This window comes from Physella acuta, unplaced genomic scaffold, assembly GCF_028476545.2.
Source record: "Physella acuta isolate Inbredline_101_S28 unplaced genomic scaffold, ASM2847654v3 ptg000178l, whole genome shotgun sequence".
Lineage (NCBI taxonomy): Eukaryota > Metazoa > Mollusca > Gastropoda > Physidae > Physella > Physella acuta.
The window spans coordinates 1,557,057-1,579,506 of record NW_026731697.1 but is presented as its reverse complement, the minus strand read 5'-3'; the positions used below and the strand labels follow the sequence as shown (position 1 = coordinate 1,579,506).

The 22,450-nt window shown below is 35.7% G+C and overlaps 1 protein-coding gene across 1 annotated transcript in view; it reads right to left on the bottom strand.

The window, feature by feature from the left end:
- Window positions 1-846: 846 nt before the first annotated feature.
- LOC131936482 (laminin subunit alpha-1) overlaps window positions 847-22,450 on the bottom strand; it is a 99,681-nt gene continuing 78,077 nt past the window's right edge. Inside the window, exons 42-65 of the mRNA XM_059293496.1 lie at window positions 21,828-21,966; window positions 21,551-21,647; window positions 20,806-20,922; window positions 20,260-20,421; window positions 19,640-19,803; window positions 18,940-19,092; window positions 18,057-18,068; window positions 16,576-16,703; window positions 15,842-15,998; window positions 15,466-15,593; window positions 14,829-14,991; window positions 14,058-14,205; window positions 10,540-10,672; window positions 10,207-10,324; window positions 9,626-9,799; window positions 9,276-9,418; window positions 8,560-8,739; window positions 7,405-7,629; window positions 6,935-7,124; window positions 6,488-6,643; window positions 6,174-6,327; window positions 4,363-4,493; window positions 2,386-2,605; window positions 847-1,684 (exon numbers count right to left, since the gene is read on the bottom strand). Of these exons, the coding sequence (XP_059149479.1) occupies window positions 1,542-1,684; window positions 2,386-2,605; window positions 4,363-4,493; window positions 6,174-6,327; window positions 6,488-6,643; window positions 6,935-7,124; window positions 7,405-7,629; window positions 8,560-8,739; window positions 9,276-9,418; window positions 9,626-9,799; window positions 10,207-10,324; window positions 10,540-10,672; window positions 14,058-14,205; window positions 14,829-14,991; window positions 15,466-15,593; window positions 15,842-15,998; window positions 16,576-16,703; window positions 18,057-18,068; window positions 18,940-19,092; window positions 19,640-19,803; window positions 20,260-20,421; window positions 20,806-20,922; window positions 21,551-21,647; window positions 21,828-21,966 (3,535 nt within the window). The 3' untranslated portion in view covers window positions 847-1,541. The remainder of the gene's footprint in view (window positions 1,685-2,385; window positions 2,606-4,362; window positions 4,494-6,173; window positions 6,328-6,487; window positions 6,644-6,934; window positions 7,125-7,404; window positions 7,630-8,559; window positions 8,740-9,275; window positions 9,419-9,625; window positions 9,800-10,206; window positions 10,325-10,539; window positions 10,673-14,057; window positions 14,206-14,828; window positions 14,992-15,465; window positions 15,594-15,841; window positions 15,999-16,575; window positions 16,704-18,056; window positions 18,069-18,939; window positions 19,093-19,639; window positions 19,804-20,259; window positions 20,422-20,805; window positions 20,923-21,550; window positions 21,648-21,827; window positions 21,967-22,450) is intronic.

Below are 22,450 nucleotides of genomic sequence, written 5' to 3'. Positions count from 1 at the left end.
AAGAAATGCTGTCTTTACCACAGTAAGATATTGCAATTAAATTGGTTTTCCACGAACACCAGCCTTTCAAGGCTCGGCTTCGTGTAAACTGACACACTTCGATAAAGCCTATTGAATATATGCTAATATAAATTATAAGAATATGGACAAAGTTTCCAGATAAATTTACATCAAAAGATATGCTTAACATCAAAATTAAGTGTCAGGTTCTGAAAGGCAGACAACAGAGGACAACTTTGCTACAACAACTTTTTTTGCTAGAAACTTTTGATACATCAACCATTTTATTTACTAGATAATTCAATTAGAGAATCTACACATTTTATTTCTTCCTATTGAAGATCATTTAACAGTAACTTGAAAATCTCAGCACAAAAATGATTCAGAGCTCACAATAAAATCAGTAATAACAGCACAGTGTTGTTTTATAAATAGCATGGAGTAAAATATCTAACACTCGCTAACAAACTAACATGGGACACTATAGAAAAGTTAAAGCTTGTTGACTAAACTGTTGCAGACTTGAATGGGCAGCCTGCTCTGACACACACACACACAAACATCATGACATCACACAAACATGACATCACACAAACATCATGACATCACACAAACATGACATCACACAAACATCACGACATCACAAACATCATACAAACATGACATCACAGACATCACACATGATATCACACTAATGTTTGTAGTGGATACAAACATCATGTCATCACACAAACTCTGATAGTGTTACAAACATATCATCAAGCATTTCTGCTGTATACAAGCAACATCAAGCAACAGTGAAACACTGGGATGCCTCAACACATGTGTAAAAAAACCCACCTAGACAACACACATTGATTTAGACTTCTAGAAAATTCTTTTAAATCCACTTCATCACCTAAACTTTTTAGTCCAGATAATCCAAGAACCACACAGTAAAATAAACTACCTTATGAGTTTAGTGTTAATGTTATCCTAAAACTTTTGTATAGTTCAGAGTGGGATGGATAACCTTGCCAACATACCCCAATAAAACAGCTGGTGTCCAGATAACCAGCTGTTTACCATGGGTTTTGTCAGGGTAATCAATTGAGCAAATCTTAAATAGGTAAGTGTTGGCACAGTTGTCTATATTTGGAGGACTTTACTCTGTCATTCATTTTTACAAAACACAAAATGTAAGTATTAACAGAATTAACATTAACAGTATGCAGTAAATGTGAATGAATTTGCTAAGAGAGAATTTCTGCCACATAATAAAAAACATAAACCTAAAAATCTGGAAAAGATCAATTAAAAACCTAATTTTAAACACTAGTCTATTGAGATATACATCAGACCATCTAACAAATCTATCAAAATAATGACTGGGTCTATCAAGATATAGGCCTACATCAGGCCATCTAATAAATCTATCAAAATAACGACTGGGTCTATCAAGATATAGGCCTACATCAGGCCATCTAATAAATCTATCAAAATAACGACTGGGTCTAGCCTAGCTACAATCATTTAAAAAACTAATTGTTATAACTAGTCTATCAAGATATAGGGCAGGCAGTCTTCCTGAGGTTCTGTTGGCCGATCAATGCATACCAGTCCACCTGTTGTCCATTGATGTTTAGATTCTTTATACACCCAGTGAAGTAATCGTTGTGTTTGCTTGTTGCCTGTTCGAATCCCACTGTCAAAATACAAAATTTATTTTTCTTGATTCAGGAAAATGCATAGAAAAATCAAATTCAAATGTATTTGACTACTTAATTTGTATATCAGAGTTTTAGTTCAATACTCTTTTTTACTTCGAAAGAATAGACAAGAAATAGTTAGGGGAAATATTTTAATTGGTTCTAAACTTAATCACAAAATTTTAAATATTTACCTTCTAATTACCCCATATATAAAAAAACAGCATTACTTTAATTTCTTCAATAAAATAAAGACAAATCTTAACTTTAATCCCTTCAGTGACTTAAAGACAGAAGTTACCCTTAATTCCTGAATTAGATAAAAGATAAACCTTACCCTTAACTCCCCCAATAAATAAAAGACAAAACTTACCCTTCATTCCCCCAATAAATAAAAGACAAAACTTACCCTTAATTCCCACAATAAATAAAAGACAAAACTTACCCATAATTCCAACAATAAATAAAAGACAAAACTTACCCATAATTCCCCAAATAAATAAGAGACAAAACTTACCCTTAATTCCCCCAATAAATAAAAGACAAAACTTACCCATAATTCCCCCAATAAATAAAAGACAAAACTTACCCATAATTCCCACAATAAATAAAAGACAAAACTTACCCATAATTCCCACAATAAATAAAAAACAAAACTTACCCTTAATTCCCCCAATAAATAAAAGACAAAACTTACCCATAATTCCCCCAATAAATAAAAGATTTCCAGTTTTGATAGCAGAAGACCCCAGGACCTTTGCCTCTGCACTGGGTCGACCATCTACATTGAGAGTTAAGTCCCCATTGAGCAGCTTGGCTGTGACAGTGTGCCACTTCTTGTCGCAGTACTTGTACACATTCCTGTTGCTTGTCTCAGCTGTGAAGGTGTTGACGTTGTTCTTCAACTCTAGACGTAACTGGAACAACAAACAACATCAGTTGTAACAACATCATTAGTTGTAACAACACCACCAGTTGTAACAACACCACCAGTTGTAACAACACCACCAGTTGTAATGACACCACCAGTTGTAACAACACCACCAGTTGTAACAACACCATCAGTTGTAACAACAAACAACAACACCAGTTGTAACAACACCATCAGTTGTAACAACAAACAACACCATCAGTTGTAACAACAAACAACACCATCAGTTGTAACAACAAACAACACCATCAGTTGTAACAACACCATCAGTTGTAACAACAAACAACACCATCATTTGTAACAACAAACCACAACACCAGTTGTAACAACACCATCAGTTGTAACAACAAACAACACCATCAGTTGTAACAACAAACAACACCATCAGTTGTAACAACACCATCAGTTGTAACAACACCACCAGTTGTAGCAACACCACCAGTTGTAGCAACAAACAACACCATCAGTTGTAACAACACCATCAGTTGAACAACAAACAACACCATCAGTTGTAACAACAAACAACACCATCAGTTGTAACAACAAACAACAACACCAGTTGTAACAACACCATCAGTTGTAACAACACCATCAGTTGTAACAACACCATCAGTTGTAACAACACCACCAGTTGTAAGAACAACACCAGTTGTAACAACACCATCAGTTGTAACAACAAACAACACCACCAGTTGTAACAACACCACCAGTTGTAACAACACCATTAGTTGTAACAACACCATCAGTTGTAACAACACCATCAGTTGTAACAACACCATCAGTTGTAACAACACCATCAGTTGTAACAACAAACAACACCATCAGTTGTAACAACAAACAACACCATCAGTTGTAACAACAAACAACACCATCAGTTGTAACAACAAACAACACCACCAGTTGTAACAACAAACAACACCACCAGTTGTAACAACAAACAACACCACCAGTTGTAACAACACCACCAGTTGTAACAACACCACCAGTTGTAACAACACCATCAGTTGTAACAACACCATCAGTTGTAACAACACCATCAGTTGTAACAACACCATCAGTTGTAACAACACCATCAGTTGTAACAACACCACCAGTTGTAACAACACCACCAGTTGTAACAACACCATCAGTTGTAACAACAAACAACACCACCAGTTGTAACAACACCACCAGTTGTAACAACACCACCAGTTGTAACAACACCACCAGTTGTAACAACACCACCAGTTGTAACAACACCACAGTTGTAAACAAATTTTGTAACCGGTTAAAAAAAAACAGCCTAGTTTTCATTACAATAACTAATTATAAAGAAGTGATCTAAAAACATCAGAACCTAGTTTTTATTTTCACTAATTTTTTTTAAAAAAAAAGGTGAAATGTTTGTAAATCCATGAGGGCCACAATCTTCACTATCATCCTACATACATGACCTTCATCCAACACATGTGTCCAACATCCTACAAACATGGCCATCATCCCACCCGGCTATCATCTGACAAACATGGCCATCATCCAACAAAGCTGGCTATAATCCAGCAAAAATGGCCATTAACAAATATACTTAGTCTTCCTTTAACCAACCTGGCCACTATAACATAGACATGGCCATTAACAAATATACTTAGTCTTCCTTTAACCAACCTGGCCACTATAACATAGACATGGCCATTAACAAATATACTTAGTCTTCCTTTAACCAACCTGGCCACTATAACATAGACATGGCCATCACAAACATACCTGGCCATCATTCAGCTCCAGTGTTAGCCCTCGGCCATTCTTCTCTGAGACGGTTACCAGAAGTCCCTCTTGACTGGTTGTTCTAAACTCCAAGCTGATGACAAAGTTGGCCTCAATCACATAGTCAGTGGCTAGAAAAGTTTGAAAGATGTTAAAATTGTGTTAGCCTCAATCACATAGTCAGTGGCTAGAAAAGTTTGAAAGATGTTAAAATTGTGTTAGCCTCAATCACATAGTCAGTGGCTAGAAAAGTTTGAAAGATGTTAAAATTGTGTTAGCCTCAATCACATAGTCAGTGGCTAGAAAAGTTTGAAAGATGTTAAAATTGTGTTAGCCTCAATCACATAGTCAGTGGCTAGAAAAGTTTGAAAGATGTTAAAATTGTGTTAGCCTCAATCACATAGTCAGTGGCTAGAAAAGTTTGAAGGATGTTAAAATTGTGTTAGCCTCAATCACATAGTCAGTGGCTAGAAAAGTTTGAAAGATGTTAAAATTGTGTTAGCCTCAATCACATAGTCAGTGGCTAGAAAAGTTTGAAAGATGTTAAAATTGTGTTAGCCTCAATCACATAGTCAGTGGCTAGAAAAGTTTGAAAGATGTTAAAATTGTGTTAGCCTCAATCACATAGTCAGTGGCTAGAAAAGTTTGAAGGATGTTAAAATTGTGTTAGCCTCAATCACATAGTCAGTGGCTAGAAAAGTTTGAAAGATGTTAAAATTGTGTTAGCCTCAATCACATAGTCAGTGGCTAGAAAAGTTTGAAAGATGTTAAAATTGTGTTAGCCTCAATCACATAGTCAGTGGCTAGAAAAGTTTGAAGGATGTTAAAATTGTGTTAGCCTCAATCACATAGTCAGTGGCTAGAAAAGTTTGAAAGATGTTAAAATTGTGTTAGCCTCAATCACATAGTCAGTGGCTAGAAAAGTTTGAAAGATGTTAAAATTGTGTTAGCCTCAATCACATAGTCAGTGGCTAGAAAAGTTTGAAGGATGTTCAAATTGTGTTAGCCTCAATCACATAGTCAGTGGCTAGAAAAGTTTGAAAGATGTTAAAATTGTGTTAGCCTCAATAACAAAGTCAGTGGCTAGAAAAGTTTGAAAGATGTTAAAATTGTGTTGGCTAAAATTTTCTACTAGTAAAACCACCATAGATGGCCCACAACCTCCCTACACATGGCCCACAACCCCCACCATAGATGACCCACAACCCAACTCACCATAGATGACCCACAACCCCCCTACATAAGCCCACAACCCACCATAGATGACCCACAACCCCCCTACATAAGCCCACAACCCACCATAGATGACCCACAACCCCCCTACATAAGCCCACAACCCACCATACATGGCCCACAACCCCCACCATACATGGCCCACAACCCCCACCATAGATGGCCCACAACCTCCACCATAGATGACCCACAACCTCCACCATAGATGACCCACAACCACCACCATAGATGGCCCACAACCCCCCTACATAAGCCCACAACCCACCATACATGGCCCACAACCCCCACCATAGATGGCCCACAACCCCCACCATAGATGGCCCACAACCTCCACCATAGATGACCCACAACCACCACCATAGATGGCCCACAACCCCCTTATATAAGCTAACAACCCACCATAGATGGCCCACAACCCCCCTACACATGGCCCACAACCCCCACCATAGATGGCCCACAACCTCCACCATAGATGACCCACAACCCCCACCATAGATGGCCCACAACCCCCCTACACATGGCCCACAACCCCACCACACATGGCCCACAACCCCCACCATAGATGGCCCCCAACCCACCATAGATGGCCCAGGCATCACCAGGGAAGTAGATGCCAGCCTCCACATTCCTGAAGCAGCTGGACACGTCCTGGATGACCTGGGTGTCCGTGATGTTGATGGGGATGTTGTTGACCTTCAGTGACCTGATGCAGCCCCTCACACTGTGGCTCACCTGCAACAAGGGGGGCAGCAGGTAAGACAAGGTGTACAGGCAACAATCATAGCTGTACAACATAGGCAACTATTTGTTACAGCATGGTACTACAATTAGATGTGTAGAGCATGTCATACAAATACATTTTTAGAAAAGATTATTTGTTTCGTGCACGCACCAGCTGTATATCATTGTCAGTGAATTCCTCTTTTTTGGCCGGCCCACCTAGGTGGAGTGGCAGTGCGATGTTCAGCACTCCATCAATTGGTCCAATTTTTTCTGGGACTTTGTCGTAGCCTACTGTGATACTTGTGCCAGATTTCACAACATTGACCTGCAAGTGACAAAAGTTTCAGATATTGTTTTAGATCTGGTTTCAGTTTTTTCCATTTAAAAAAAATAAGAGCTTACACAATTGTTTAGCAACTGTTTTTCTATTTTAAAAACAAAATTTTTTCAGAATTAATGTTTTAGTGTACATAAATATATTTTTTTTACTAAACCACAACTAAAGAATCACAGCTTAAGCCAAACACAAATGTCTTAATAAAAAGTTTTAATAAGCTACTAACGAAGCAGTGACAATTATTTTCACCAAATGAACTGATCAATACTGCAGACTTACTGAGTGCCATTTTCCATCATTGATAAACTCCTCAAAGGTCAAGGTCTTGCGCTGACCTTGGTGTATGTAAGCCACTTCTAGTTTACCCTCCCGTAACTGGACACCCAGGTAAAAATCTTTGTCCTCATTGGTCAGATAACCAAACAAGCCGTTGGGATAAAATGTGCGAAAATCATAGGCAAATGTAAATCTGGGGACGAAAAATTCACACATCAAAACATCATGAAACAATATCATGTGTTGGTTTAGAGATTTATTTACTTAGTTTTTCTGCCTGGAACAACTAATTAATAAAATTAAAACAGGCATGTTATTATAATCAATTTTTTGTGATAGAATGTACACTGCTTAAATTGGACTAGTTTTTTTTCTAAAAGTAAATTTCCTGAAACTGTAATTTTTTAGTTTTCAAGAGAAAGCGTAAGTCACAACTTGACACGAGGAGATGAACAAATTAAAACTTGTCTCACTGGTTGCTCAACAGACGAGGGTCCAGCTTGGTGATCTCGGCAAAAAACGAAGCAGCGTTGGCCACAGAGTTGGCGTCGTCCTCGATGATGGGCACCGTGTCCTTGGCACAGGTGACTGGTTCGTCTGCTACAGGCAGCAGGGTGGGGGTGTTGGGCACACCTGTGAACCGACACCTGCCCACGTCTGCTCGCTTGTACTGGCTGGCGTCAGCCATGGACAACAGGCTGAAAAACATGGTGAACTTTGACCTCTGGCACTAATTAGTAGCTTATTTCTAAATTAAACGATCTCTAGTTTATCTTAGGAAGCAATTAAAAAAAAATATAACCATCATAACCATTCATATAGAACACAAGCTTTATCTTAAAGAGTCCTCAGATCGGTAAAAGACTAGACTTGGCTCATGAGTGACATTTCAAATGGCTTAACCATAGCCAGAGTTAGGTCAGATATTGGATTTTCTTCATTAAACCGGGACTAAGTTTAAAAAGTAATCAAGTCCTTCAGAAAGAGTTGATAAATGGACTGAATCGTAGACAAACAGAAATGATATAACAAAACAGAGTAAAAAGTTAGATATAAATGACATTGGCTGTAACATTACAGTTACACTAAAACACCACTGGCTATGTTACACCTAATTTACACTTACACCCCATTGGCAAAGACATCACAATGTTACACTTACACCCCAAAGACACCACAATGTTACACTTACACCCCAAAGACACCACAATGTTACACTTACACCCCATTGGCAAAGACATCACAATGTTACACTTACACCCCAAAGACACCACAATGTTACACTTACACCCCAAAGACACCACAATGTTACACTTACACCCCATTGGCAATGACATCACAATGTTACACTTACACCACAATGTTACACTTACACCCCATTGGCAATGACATCACAATGTTACACTTACACCACAATGTTACACTTACACCCCATTGGCAATGACATCACAATGTTACACTTACACCCCAAAGACACCACAATGTTACACTTACACCCCATTGCCAAAGACACCACAATGTTACACTTACACCCCAAAGACACCACAATGCTACACTTACACCACAATGTTACACTTACACCCCAAAGACACCACAATGTTACACTTACACCACAATGTTACACTTACACCCCATTGGCAATGACATCACTGACACAACCATCCAGCTTGGCATCCGTAGGCACAACCCCCATAGAGAGGATATCTGTCGGAGAGCCTCCCAGGTATAAATCTCCACTGTTATTGAAGCCAATGCTGACCGCTGTCTTTTTGTCCACAGCAACATCATCAACTACCAGCTCCACCTCTCTGGGAGGTCAAGGTCAAGTCAAAATTGTTAAAAAAACAGAAACATCCCTGAACATGTTCAATCTTCTAACAAGTAGGCTCTGAGAGTCAAAAAGGTTTCAGACTTTTTTAAAACCATTTTGTCCCAAGTCTACTGCCTTAAATTTTAAAAATATTTTTAAATATATAAAAATTTAAAACAAAACTTTTTTTTAAATTAATTAATTAAATGTATGCATGCAATATATTAGAAATAGGATCCTGTTTTTATAATATAACAGTCTAAAAAGTCCAAATATTTTAAGCCCAGTGTTTTAATAAGTATTACATTAATGACTTTTACATCTTCTTATTGAAAATCAAAGATGTGTGTTGGCTATTGAAAAACTAAATCATTATAAAATAATATTTTACAATTCTATTAATAAAAATCTGGATTTTAAAAAAAATATTGTTCTGGCTATTGTTCAAAGAAGTGAAAGTAGGCCTGAGAGCCATAGCTGATAGACACCAGACTGTAAACAAACTTACTGACACTATAAACAAACTTAACTTACTGATTGGAAGATTTAATTAATGAGACACAGTGCATCTCCCCATCGTTGAACTTATCTGTAGATTTTAGCACAACTTTCTGCGAGTTGGAATTCTGGAATCTGGCCTCAAGTTGTCCCCCAACAATTGACAAGGAATAAAAATTCTAAAAAGTTAGATAGACAAGGAATAAAAATTCTGAAAAATGTAAAGGAATAAAAATTCTAAAAAATTTTAGATGGACATAGAATAAAAATTCTGAAATATTGTATTCAGAAAATTTTGAAAGCAAATATAAAAGAAAAAAGTTTTCTCAGAAAATATTTTCACCATTTTAGTGTTTAAAAAATGTAAGTAAAGACGGATAGATTACATTTATTTTCTCTGGACTCACATCTGAGGGAATATCTCTGGCTACTAGGATGACACCATCTTCTTTCTTTGTGACAAATGTCAGTGACACATCATTGGTGACAGCTGCAAATTCAATGTGCTCACTTCGCAAGAGCAGATAACCATCGCCCCTGAAATCTACAGAGTGAATGCCCTGGGGATGGACAGGAATTAATTTCATAATAAACAAACACATTGTATAGCTGGTGGTTTCATTAGTAGATCCCTTAAACTGTGTAATAAAAACATAAAATAACATCAGAGATTCTTATAAATTAAGTGTGGTAATAGCTTCACAAGTCAATGTACCAAAAGATAAATACAAAACTGGAGTGGACTAGCATAAAGGCTAGAGCACAAGAATTTGGGATAAGGTGTTAGAAACAGGTAATAAGATAGACAAAGGTAAGAAAAAAGACAGGTAACTGATAGACACACAAAAGACAGACACAGGTACAAATATAGACACAGGTACAAATATAGACACAGGTACAAAGGTTGACACAGGTACAAATATAGACACAGGTACAAAGGTTGACACAGGTACAAAGGTTGACTCACATTTTCTCTACAACCTGAGCTGGTCTGGACGTTGTTGAGGACACTCCCCACCTCTTCAGGTGGGCTGGTATCAAAGATGATGTCCCTCATGCAGCCGTAGAAAAAGTCAGAGGCATTGCTGGTCAAACAACAACATAGTGGGATGGTCAGTCACATTGTGAAGATAATGATCCAGGTCAAATAATGATACAAGTTTAATGATCCAGGTCAAATAATGATACAAGTTGCTTAAAAAAAAACATCATCTCAAACAGATAAAATTAATATTATATTTTGATAAAGTATGATCAGCTTTTGATCTTTTTACATTAAAAAAATTAAAATTTTCCTTACAGTCCCTTGAACTTGTCCACCACTAGCTCCCTGGGTATACCACCAAAAAACATGGTTGCTCCATTGAGGTCAAGACCAGTGGATGTTCCGGAAGATGTTATAGAGATGCTCTCATCATTCACCTTCAGAACAGCTGAAAAAATAACATGGGGAGCTGTAGATTTTACACAGTAAATACCTTGGCTCATGATTCAACTATAAACAAAACACCATGGGGCATGAGGCAACTATAAACACAATACCATGGCTCATGAGCCAACTATAAACACAACATAATGGCTCATGAGACAACCATAAACACAACAATATGGCTCATGAGACAACTATAAACACAACAATATGGCTCATGAGCCAACTATAAACACAACATAATGGCTCATGAGACAACCATAAACACAACAATATGGCTCATGAGCCAACCATAAACACAACACCATGGCTTATGATTCAACTATAAACACAACAACATGGCTCATGAGACAACTATAAACACAACAAAATGGCTCATGAGACAACTATAAACACAACATAATGGCTCATGAGACAACCATAAACACAACAATATGGCTCATGAGCCAACCATAAACACAACACCATGGCTTATGATTCAACTATAAACACAACAACATGGCTCATGAGACAACTATAAACACAACAAAATGGCTCATGAGACAACTATAAACTTTATGAAGTGTTCTTCTAATGCAGCAGTAATGCTCCTATTAGAAGTGGCTATTACATGCAAGCGTCATGACAATAGACTACTGATAGTGTCAGAATTGTACGTCATGACATTTTAATGTCAGCAGTTGTATAACATTATTGTTGACATTGTCTACTGATCATGACATTCTAATGTCATCAGTTGTATTAACATTCTTGTTGACATTGTCTACTCATCGTGATATTTTAAATTAATGTCAGCAGTTGTATAACAATCTTGTTGACATTGTCTACTGATCATGACATTCTAATGTCATCGGTTGTATTAACATTCTTGTTGACATTGTCTACTCATCGTGATATTTTCAATTAATGTCAGCAGTTGTATTAACATTCTTGTTGACATTGTCTACTCATCGTGATATTTTAATGTCACTCATCGTGATATTTTAATGTCTCAAGAATTCTCAAAAACAGGATATTATAATTTAATTAATAGAAATATATTGTAAACTAATAATCATTAGATCATAAATTATTATAACTATTTCAGAATAAAATATTTCCTCTTTTGCATATATCATACATGGTCTTAGGCTATAAATAGAATATGCAAATGAAAGGCTTTCTTGAGAGAAAAAGAAAAAAAGGACGCAAAGGAAACAAAAGACAGAGAAGACTGGGTAAAAGCTGACCAAAAGGAAGCAAAAGACAGAGACAGGGACAGAAGGCTGAAGAAAGGCATGGGGAAAAGAAAAACTGCAGCTACAGAAAGAAGCAGAAAAAAGAAGGCTAAAACTAAAAAGAAAACTCAGCGAATGACTACTCCAATAGGGAAACAGCCCAACATAGTAACAATGATAACAGTCTTATGTACCTGAAATTTAGAGATATCAAGCCAGAGGAGGAAATCTTTTAACTACAATTCAAAGGCAATGCCACAGCCAACAATTATCACAACGATAGATGTGCCTTCACACTAGTAAGATAAAAGGTGGAAGTCTTCATGTGATAATTACTCTTAGGACTATAAGTACATAAATAAGAAATTGCTTACATGTTATTACAAATCAGAGGACAACTACAGAATAGCATTTATGAAAATAAACTTAGAAACTGGAACTGACAGAACTACAATATTTAAAATAAAGGGAAACCTCTTTAAATGGTTAGAATTAGCAGGAGTGGATGTGATTGATATTAAAGCACTTCTAAATGCATAAATGGACAGTCAGAACAGAAGAATTAACAAGAACCATTGCCACCATGTGTAAGGCAAACTTGAATTTTTTCCTGCATACATTCACAGAAAACCCACAAATTGTTTTAGGGCAGGGGCAGGTAATCAGTAACAAATCAGCCAAAATGCTTATTTCTATACCTAATGCTATTATATTTAGCATATAGTCATACCTCAAAGAGCTAAAAAATAACAGGATTATGTTTAGAAAAAAGCATTTTGGCTGATTTGGTATTGATTACCCGCTCATGATCTTAAGAGACACAAGTTACACCACTATAATAGTGGACAAAGATTGGGTAGATGAGAAAGATTACATTGGAGAAACACAGGATGTTTGACTAGTGAATCAATTGACTATCAAGTGCAGAAAAGCCAATGCAGAAATACACTGTCCGTGGTTGACTGGGGGCTCAACATGTCCTAGAAACATTGGTAGTACTCCAGGTATACATGATAATAACTATAAAATCAAGGATAATTCTCAAAGACTAAGATGTAGTAATAACATTATATATAGCAAGCAAGCAGACGCAAAGAGAGAAAGTTACTGATGTAGGTGAGACACCAAAGAAGATATGATACAGATACCCAGAGAGTAAGTTACTGATGTAGGTCAGAAACCAAAGAAGACATGATACAGATACCCAGAGAAAATGAAGATAAAGGTGAAGAAAAACCTTGTGGTTACACTATAAATGAAGTAAGATATGGTAGATGTAATCAATGGAATTTTGACAGTGTGAAAGCTAAAGCTATACATACTTCCCCTGACATAATCAATGGAATTATGACAGTGTGAAAGCTAAAGCTATACGTACTTCCCCTGACACCTATATAAGGGTTGAAACAAACATACGAATCATGCATTGATTGTTTGTATAATTATGAAACTATCATGTTGATAAAGGATGCCTTGTTGGTGAGGAAGACTAGCACTGTATTTGAACTATCTACTAAAACTTCAGTGATAAATTTGGAGCTGAGTAATACAAGTGTGTGATATAAATACAAATATAAGTCCTGTGCCAAATTAATTGATTGGCATGTTTAAACTTGGTTTTACTCAGTGGATGTAGAGTTTTTTTACTACAGTCACTGGGTGATTGAAATGTTTTTTCTGTTAAACATGTATTTCTCTGTAACAGATAATGTTAATGTACTTTGAAATATTTTTTTGCACACAGACAAATTTTAATCATCAGGTTAAAATCAGTGTTGATTTTGTTTAAGGTTCTGTATAGGAACATGTTGATTGTATTTCATGCCACTGTATAATAAAGTTTTGGAACATTTTTTAAATATTAATTGGTCTAATCCTGTTGTCATGGATATTTTTACACATTAGGAATTTATTTAGTGATATGATAACAATAAACTGTTGCATTGTCCTGCACTATACACTTGTAAGAGTATAAATGATTAGTCTATATTTAATTTAATTCCACTCATTGAGATATAATTATTTTTGTTGTCTGGTGCATGATCCTGCCCTATTGGTAATGTACTTCAAAAAATTTTTTGCACAGAATTTAAACAAAGGGGGGGACATGTAACAGACTATAATTTGGTATATAATGTTGTTGTTACCAACCATTCAGCAGTGTTACACTACCTTTATTTAGATTGCGTTGAAATATGATGGTGGTCCATTGGTTGTTGTTGTACGTCTTGTTTGTCCTAGCGAACCCAACAGAGCTTCCCCCCATGTCAAAGTGAACTGCGACCTGACCGTCCTTCAACTCCATGGACAGGAAGTCACCCTGTCAACAAAATCAGTTGAATATTATCTGAGGAAAATATAAAGGCTGCCTACCTCTAAACAAATTTTTCAGTAAAGCATCAATTTTCCAGCATAATGATGATCATCAACTCACATTAAGATATTATCTATGCAAGATCAGTCTTTCATTGAATAAGGTTTATAATATTCAATAGTTAACTTGCAGGGTCAAGGTAAGTTCATAACATAGACCTAACAACTCACATCGGCCTTGACATTGGATGGAAAGGGAGAGCAGGGGGTTGTTGTGGAAGGTGCATCATTATAAAAACTACCATATATTACAGCTGAAATTTTTAACTTGCTGAATATAAAACTCAGATAAAAAAATCACAAGTTACCAAAAGAAAAAATGAAAATAAAAATAACCTTTTATTTACACCAACCACAATTAAGAGTTTTTAGGAAACCAAATGCCTACCCGTTTTGGCATAATTGTAATGTAACATTACAGACAAGACCATACATGTAGGCAGCCAAGTTTTGGAATCACTCATAAGAACCTTATTATGATGACAGAAGAGTGGCCTATGAGAGGAGCCATCCAAAGATGTATAAAAACCACTAAAAACTAAACCACCTAAGCCCCACTGTATGACTTACCTGAGCTTCGTTCCCTATAAAGAAAATTCTAGAGTTTTCCCAGAAAGTCTTGAAGTGCATTTCAATCTTTGTTTTTTTGGAGGAATAGTATTTGACAGGAAATTGGGCAAAACCTCTCCCTTCAAAAACATATAATTTACTGGAGCGGATGCGTAGCAGTGGTCTGGAGAATGGTACAAAATAACAAGTTTACTCGGTTAAATAATAAAATATTTAGTAGAACTAATGGTACAAAATAACCAATTTACTCAATTTAAATAATATAAGATTTTGTAGAACTAATGGTACAAAATAACAAGTTTACTCAGTTAAATAATAAAAGATTTAGTAGAACTAATGGTACAAAATAACAAGTTTACTCAGTTAAATAATAAAAGATTTAGTAGAACTAATGGTAAAAAAATATAAGTTTATTCAGGCAAACAATTAGACAATAATGTATTGATTTTAAAGAAGTGTAAATTCAATAATGAGTAGGGAATTTTAAAAAGGAGCTCTCTACCATAAAGTTAAAAAGATACTTACACTTCAGTAGGGAATTTTAAAAAGGAACTCTCTACCATAAAGTTAAAAAGATACACTTCAGTAGGGAATTTTAAAAAGGAACTCTCTACAATGAAGTTAAAAAGATACTTACACTTCAGTACAGGCTGAGCAGTGGTTCTCCACATCTGTCTTAAAATTGTACACACCAATCCTGTTGTAGTCCACAAAAACCTCTCCCATACACCCCACAAAATTCTTCTGGGTTATCCCCTCTGGTGTCTGCAAGTACACATTTACAAATTAGTTACAAGCCCATGTAAACATCTCTTGAGTTTAGCTATGACTTCTGCCTACAGGCAACTGTGGCTTAAAATCAGTATTTTAGTCAGATAGTACCACAAAATCATGCTCTCCAACCATTATAAATTCTAATGCCCAGAAAAAAAGCATATAAGATCACACAAAAAATGACTATGTAACCAGAGTTTAGATCTGGTTAAAAAGTTGAATTCCACAAGAAAACAAACCTGTGTTAATCTGTCAGTTCCAGCCAGAGCCACAAGAGCCTTGTCGTTGAGGTTCATGAGAGAGCATCCCACGCCAACGTTGGCTTCTTTGGTCTCTGTGCTTTGCTCTGTGCTGTCTTCCATGCTCCAGACTTTCAGCTGACCAATGGATCCAATCCTGGGGAATAAAATGTTTCATGGCTGGACGAGGTTTTAAGTAAAACATGTTTTGTTCATCAGAACTGGTGATCATGATATAGATCTGCTACCTGTGCATATGCCAATGAAAGGTGTGTCAAAGTCTCACCTTTTAGTCTGCACCTGGTACCAAAGTCTCACCTTTTAGCCTGCACCTGGTACCAAAGTCTCACCTTTTAGCCTGCACCTGGTACCAAAGTCTCACCTTTTAGCCTGCACCTGGTACCAAAGTCTCACCTTTTAGCCTGCACCTGGTACCAAAGTCTCACCTTTTAGCCTGCACCTGGTACCAAAGTCTCACCTTTTAGCCTGCACCTGGTACCAAAGTCTCACCTTTTAGCCTGCACCTGGTACCAAAGTCTCACCTTTTAGCCTGCACCTGGTACCAAAGTCTCACCTTTTAGCCTGCACCTGGTACCAAAGTCTCACCTTTTAGCCTGCACCTGGTACCAAAGTCTCACCTTTTAGCCTGCACCTGGTACCAAAGTCTCACCTTTTAGCCTGCACCTGGTACCAAAGTCTCACCTTTTAGCCTGCACCTGGTACCAAAGTCTCACCTTTTAGCCTGCACCTGGTACCACTTCTCAACTTCCAGCTGCTGATCGTGTATCACATGCTTTTGACCTTTCCCAGAATTCCAGGTGAACCGAACTTTTTGATCTCGAATTTCTGCAGCAAGGAACTCCTAATGAGCAGAAATAATTTGGTTCAGAGCAAACTTTTTAAAAATCTTTTTCTAGCAGGAAGGAACTAATAACATACTCAAATAATTTGATTTAGAAAAAAATTAACTACAAGAATAAAATGTAATTTCTAAATTAACTGACACACCTATGTATCTATTTTCAATACTTTTCTCTTGTTTATTGTTTTCATATATTAAAAATATCAGGACTATTTGCCAATAGGAAATTAATTATTTAATATTGAATTTTCATTTTTAAAATTTCGATACCAATTCTTAAAGAGAATTTAATAGGATCTCTAATCAGTAAGTGTAAAAAAAAATTAAATTAAAAAATACAAAGGACTTTGTAAAAATTTTAAAGCAGCATAAATGGGACATAACTTAAATGTGCAACAGGGGACTGTACCAGTTACATGTTACACAACCCAAAAAGGGACTGTATTTGAATTACTAGGGGAAACCTCAACAGGAAGTTATACTAGGTGTGCTGGGTGCAACAATCAGACTACTTCAGATTATGTTCTTTGTGTATATATTTTTAACCACAAATAAATCGACTGAGTTGGCCCAAAATCGTTGTACCCTAGTCATTAAATGTTAACAAGCAAAAAAAAAATATGTTAAAGTAGAAATAGTTTAAAATATTTTAAAAATTAACATGATGATACACCTTTCACCAAATAATGATACACATTGTCATCAGAGAACAATAGATAACTAATCTTTGGTTGTCAACATAAATAGTGAGTGGAGATTTGATTGGAACTCTTTTGTTAATAAAAACAAAAATTATGTAAAGCATTACAATTATCAACATGCTGATGTTGTACAGAAGATAGTGTAGTAAAATATAGAAAGCCTGAAAGTTTATTTCTATATGAGTATAATATATAACAACTTCATTAATAAGTATTACTGTTAATAATAAATACGAACGTATAACTTTAATAATTTTTTAATTAAAATACACAAATTGTTATAAAAATAATTCTATAAAAGAGTATCACATTTTAGTAAATGATTGTGCATTGAGAAGCCATCACTTCATTTAATCAAGCAGCTGTTGCCATGGATAAGCCAATAAAATGTGAGTAAAACCATAAATTTTTTTACATGAGCCAATCAAAGAAAGCTAAAATTTATAAATTAGAATAGCCAATAAAAAAATGCCAAAATTTATAAATCAGCCAATCAAGGAATGCCAAAATTTATAAATTAGACAATCAATAAGTGCCAAAATTTATAAATTAGACAATCAATGAGTGCCAAAATTTATAAATTAGACAATCAAGGCAAGCCAATAGCTGTCAGGTGTTTGAAATAAACTGCTCTAAATGTCTTTAGCCTCACCTTTCCTCCATCCTACAGCATGAAAAATATTGTAGGGGTTCATCAAAGATTTAATTAAAATATTGCAGGGGTTCATCAAAGATTTAATAAATAAAAGATTACAGGGGTTCATCAAAGATTTAATTAAAATATTGCAGGGGTTCATCAAAGATTTAATTAATAAAAGATTACAGGGGTTCATCAAAGATTTAATCAAAGATTTAACAGAAATGTTTTAATTTACTCTAAACATAGCATGGGTTGATCAAATGTTTAACACAATCGTTTTAATTTATACTAAACAAATTGTTTTATTGTAAAATTACTGTAGAAAAATAACATCTAGAAAGTTAAATGTGTCAGAGCATGGTCAGTGGCTTCTGTTTTACATTTTAAATAAATTATTTTCTAGAAAATTATGTTCAGATTCAAGCTATTTTTTATTTACTGAAAGACATGATTAACAAGAAATTGTTTTCTGTTGTATTTGAAACTTGCCAAAATTAAGGTTTCTTTAGGAGTCAAAAAGCAAAGATAGTTGACATGCAAGGCATTCCATTTAATTAACAAAGAAAGGGGGAAATGAGCATAGCTGCAGCCATAGCTAAGAAGGGGTTTACAGTAAGTAGTTAACAGTAGATCAAGGCAATATTTTTAAGTTAATTAACATCAAATAAAAAAAATTGTGTAACTATGTCATATAAAATGACATTTAAAGATTAACTGATCTGATATTAATAGAACAAATCAATTGCTTAGATGTACTGATGAAAAAATTTTATTATTCAAATGTCAATATTTTTTTTAATTAAGAATTTTTTTCCAACATACTGTTTTGTAACTTATGTAACAACCAGAAAAGTTGAAAATAAAGAGATGAAAACTGCGATGAAAGTTGTTTTACCTGAGGTGATTGCTGCAGCAGTAGCAGCAACATGTTGTCTGTGGGGGGAGAACTCAGCTTGAAGGCAAATTTGATCTCATTGGTGGAGCTAGGTGTCAGAGGAGACCGATATGTCCGGTAGCACTGACCGTCCGCAAGCAGAGACAACTTCATCTGATTAGTGGTGAATTAAAATTTACGATTATTTCATCTAAATAGTGGTGAATACAAATTTAAGATAATTTCATCTAATTGATAGTGAATAAAAATTTAAGATAATTTTATCTAATTGGTGGTGAATTAAAATTTAAGATAACTTTATCTAAATAGTGGTGAATAAAAATGTACACTTTAATATGACTGTTTTATAAGTTGCTTGAAGTGACTAAATTGTTCAGGAAATGATAGAGATGACTATGACAATACTGGACAGGCAAGGCTTTTTACCTCACCTGGTATCTGTTCAAGCAGCGTTAAACAGGAAAATTTTGTCAACTAAACAAATATAATAGTAATATCAATAACAGTTTCTGGTCAATTTAATTTTTAAAATTCTGTATAGAAACCAAACAATATTTTATTTATATTGTATGGTTTTAATGTAAATATATTAAATAAATTTAAATACGATTAAATTTTGTTTTACTTTTAACCCATTCAAAATGTGTGCGTAATATATATTATGGCTGAATTCCGAATGTTTTTTTTATAACATACTCACTTCATTCACACGGCTTCTAGCATCTCGGATCTTCTCTGTCAGATTTTTTAAATCCACTGTGACATCAGACAAGTTTTTGCTCAGGGCATTGAGCCTGTTATCTGTATCTTGCTTGAGTTTATGCAGTTCATAAATTTCTTTTTCTGCCTCCAAAGCTCTTGCCACTACAGCATCAAACAGATGTTTAAAAACTATATTTATAATCATAATATAATAATTTTTTTTTAAGTTTACATAAGTTAAAATTATTAGTCACTAATAGGCAGATAAGGCTCGATCCCTCCCAACACTAAAAAATTAAGAACGAAGAAGAAGAAGAAAGCATTAGTCACTAACAAAGTTCTTAAATCACCTTTAGAATTTTATAAATCTCAAATCTATGTACACAAAAATAAAAGTTGAATATGTCTGGGTTAACAAAGAGCTAACATGAAATGAGATTCTAACCAAAATATTTTTCACTTATATGTGCTCATTTAGGTTATGCCTATCATTTAGGTGTCAAAGTTATCAATTAAATAACAATTTATAGTACGTGTTCGCCTATATCAATTAAATATCACACACAAAAGCAGAAAGAAAATCCATAAATGAGTGAAGTTTGAAGAAATGTTACGTACGCTCAGTGTCCACATCAGAAAGGTCAGGCTTGCCACCTGACGTTCTATTCTTCATGGCGTCGACAGCATCCTTCAGTTTATTGTAAATGTTGAGAGCAGCAGTGGTTGTTTGATTGGCAGTGGCTGTCTCCTCAGCCACAGCATTTATATTTTGCTTGATATCTGGAGAGTTGGGGGAGTTACAGCATGTCAATTTATCATTGGTTGTTTAATGGGCAGTAAAAAAATTAAACTGGACAAATAATTGTGTAGTTGTTAGGGTGACCTACATCTGGGTAACTGTTTGATCTTTGGGTTGACCTACATTCATACTGTTTGACCAATCAGTTGACCTACCTTTAAGCAACTGTTTGACCCACCATTTGACCTACATTGGGACAACTGTTTGACCCATGAGTTGACCTACCTTTGGGTAACTGTTTGACCCATGAGTTGACCTACATTGGGACAAATGTTTGACCCATGAGTTGACCTACCTTTGGGTAACTGTTTGACCCATGAGTTGACCTACATTGGGACAACTGTTTGACCTATGAGTTGACCTACCTTTGGGCAACTGTTTGAGCTTCCTGTCCACCTCATTCCAGTCTGCCAGGTTGTCCTGATGCTTTACGACGGCGTCATCAAGTTCTGACTGAATGTCTGACAGCTTGTTGTTTAAGACTGTGAGAAAACAAAACTTGTATAAATTGGTACACAAGTTCAATGACACTGTGATTTTAGTACATGTCCACAAACATTAAGGCTCAGGGATGTGGAGGGTAACCAAGTTAGAAACAAACAAGCTTCAGAGATTCATGAATAGGTCTTTTATACACATTTTTTAACTACATTGGCCAGATAAAATTTACAACCTGGGAGTGTTTGTAAGAAAGGAATTGAGGGTGGGTAAGCCAGACTTTCTGAAAGGCATTTAAAAACACCACTACACAGGTGTTCGTATGGAACCCACAGGGAATGAGCAAGAGGGGCTGACCAAAAATGTCATTAGGGAATAAGGCAGATGGGAGAGGCTGGATTTTCATGGCTTGTGTTTTAAAAAGTAGCATCAAACTGTGTTGATGTCTCACCTTGACACCTCCTTGGGGAGGCACAATTAAGAAAAAAGTAAATTCTCTGGTTAGAAAGCAAGTTCTAAATTCAGCTGATTACATCCTTGGGATATTTACAGATGACCACCCAACATGAGAGGGTTGTTGTTTGAGTAATTTTAGTTAGCTTTAGTACGTGATGTAGTATTCTTAAAGCATTCATCTAAATGAAAATAAAATTAGAGAAAGTTTAGACTTGCCTGTGGAGTTGTTGAGCAGGCTGTTTGATGTGTCCAGTTGTTCCCTACTTTTAGCAATCAGCCTGTTCACTTCTCTCTTCAACCTATCCACATCCGCCTGTAGACCACATCCACAAAATGTCAACAAAATGTTAACAATTTTAGTTAACATAGTTCTTGTAGCATATTTAATACAAAGGTAGGAATATGCTTAAGGTGAATGTTAAATTGTTCATTAGAATGTATAATGTAGAAAATTTACAGTACAATGTAAAAATCTGCTGAAAAATATTCTTACAATGTCCCTGGACTCTGTTGCATCCCTGAGTGCATCCAGCGCACTTTTCCTGGCTTGCTGGATAGCATCCACAATGTCCTTATATGCACTGGATGCTTTGACAGCATTCTCCGCATGGCCTTTGGTTTTGGCAAACAGGCTGGACACAGAAGGATGGACACAGGTTGGATGTAAACATAAGATGGAAGATATACACAGGAGAGGTAGGATGTACATGGGAGAGGGAGGATGTCAACATTTTGGCATTATGAAATGAGTAACACAATATTGGTTTGAGTCAATACTCAGTTGTGTATGAAAAAACCAGCTGAAATTACTGGACATGGTTTAACATGACTTGACCAAACATTGTTAACTGAACCCTGTTTCTCATTAGCAATAACATATATGCTCATAGGATTTTGAGTGTGTTAAAATTCAAGTTTGACAATTCAACAAAACTTTTTTATCTTAGGAATGCAATCAGTTTATTTGCATATTATTGTTCATTTTCACTACAACCCCTTTAGCTGATGTTGTTAACCTACAGGCAATAGCCTGAGTAGCACATCCATGAATCCACCCAGCTTTGTTGTGTATCTGACCTATGTTGAGAAAAGTAAAGACGATGTGCATAATGCTGA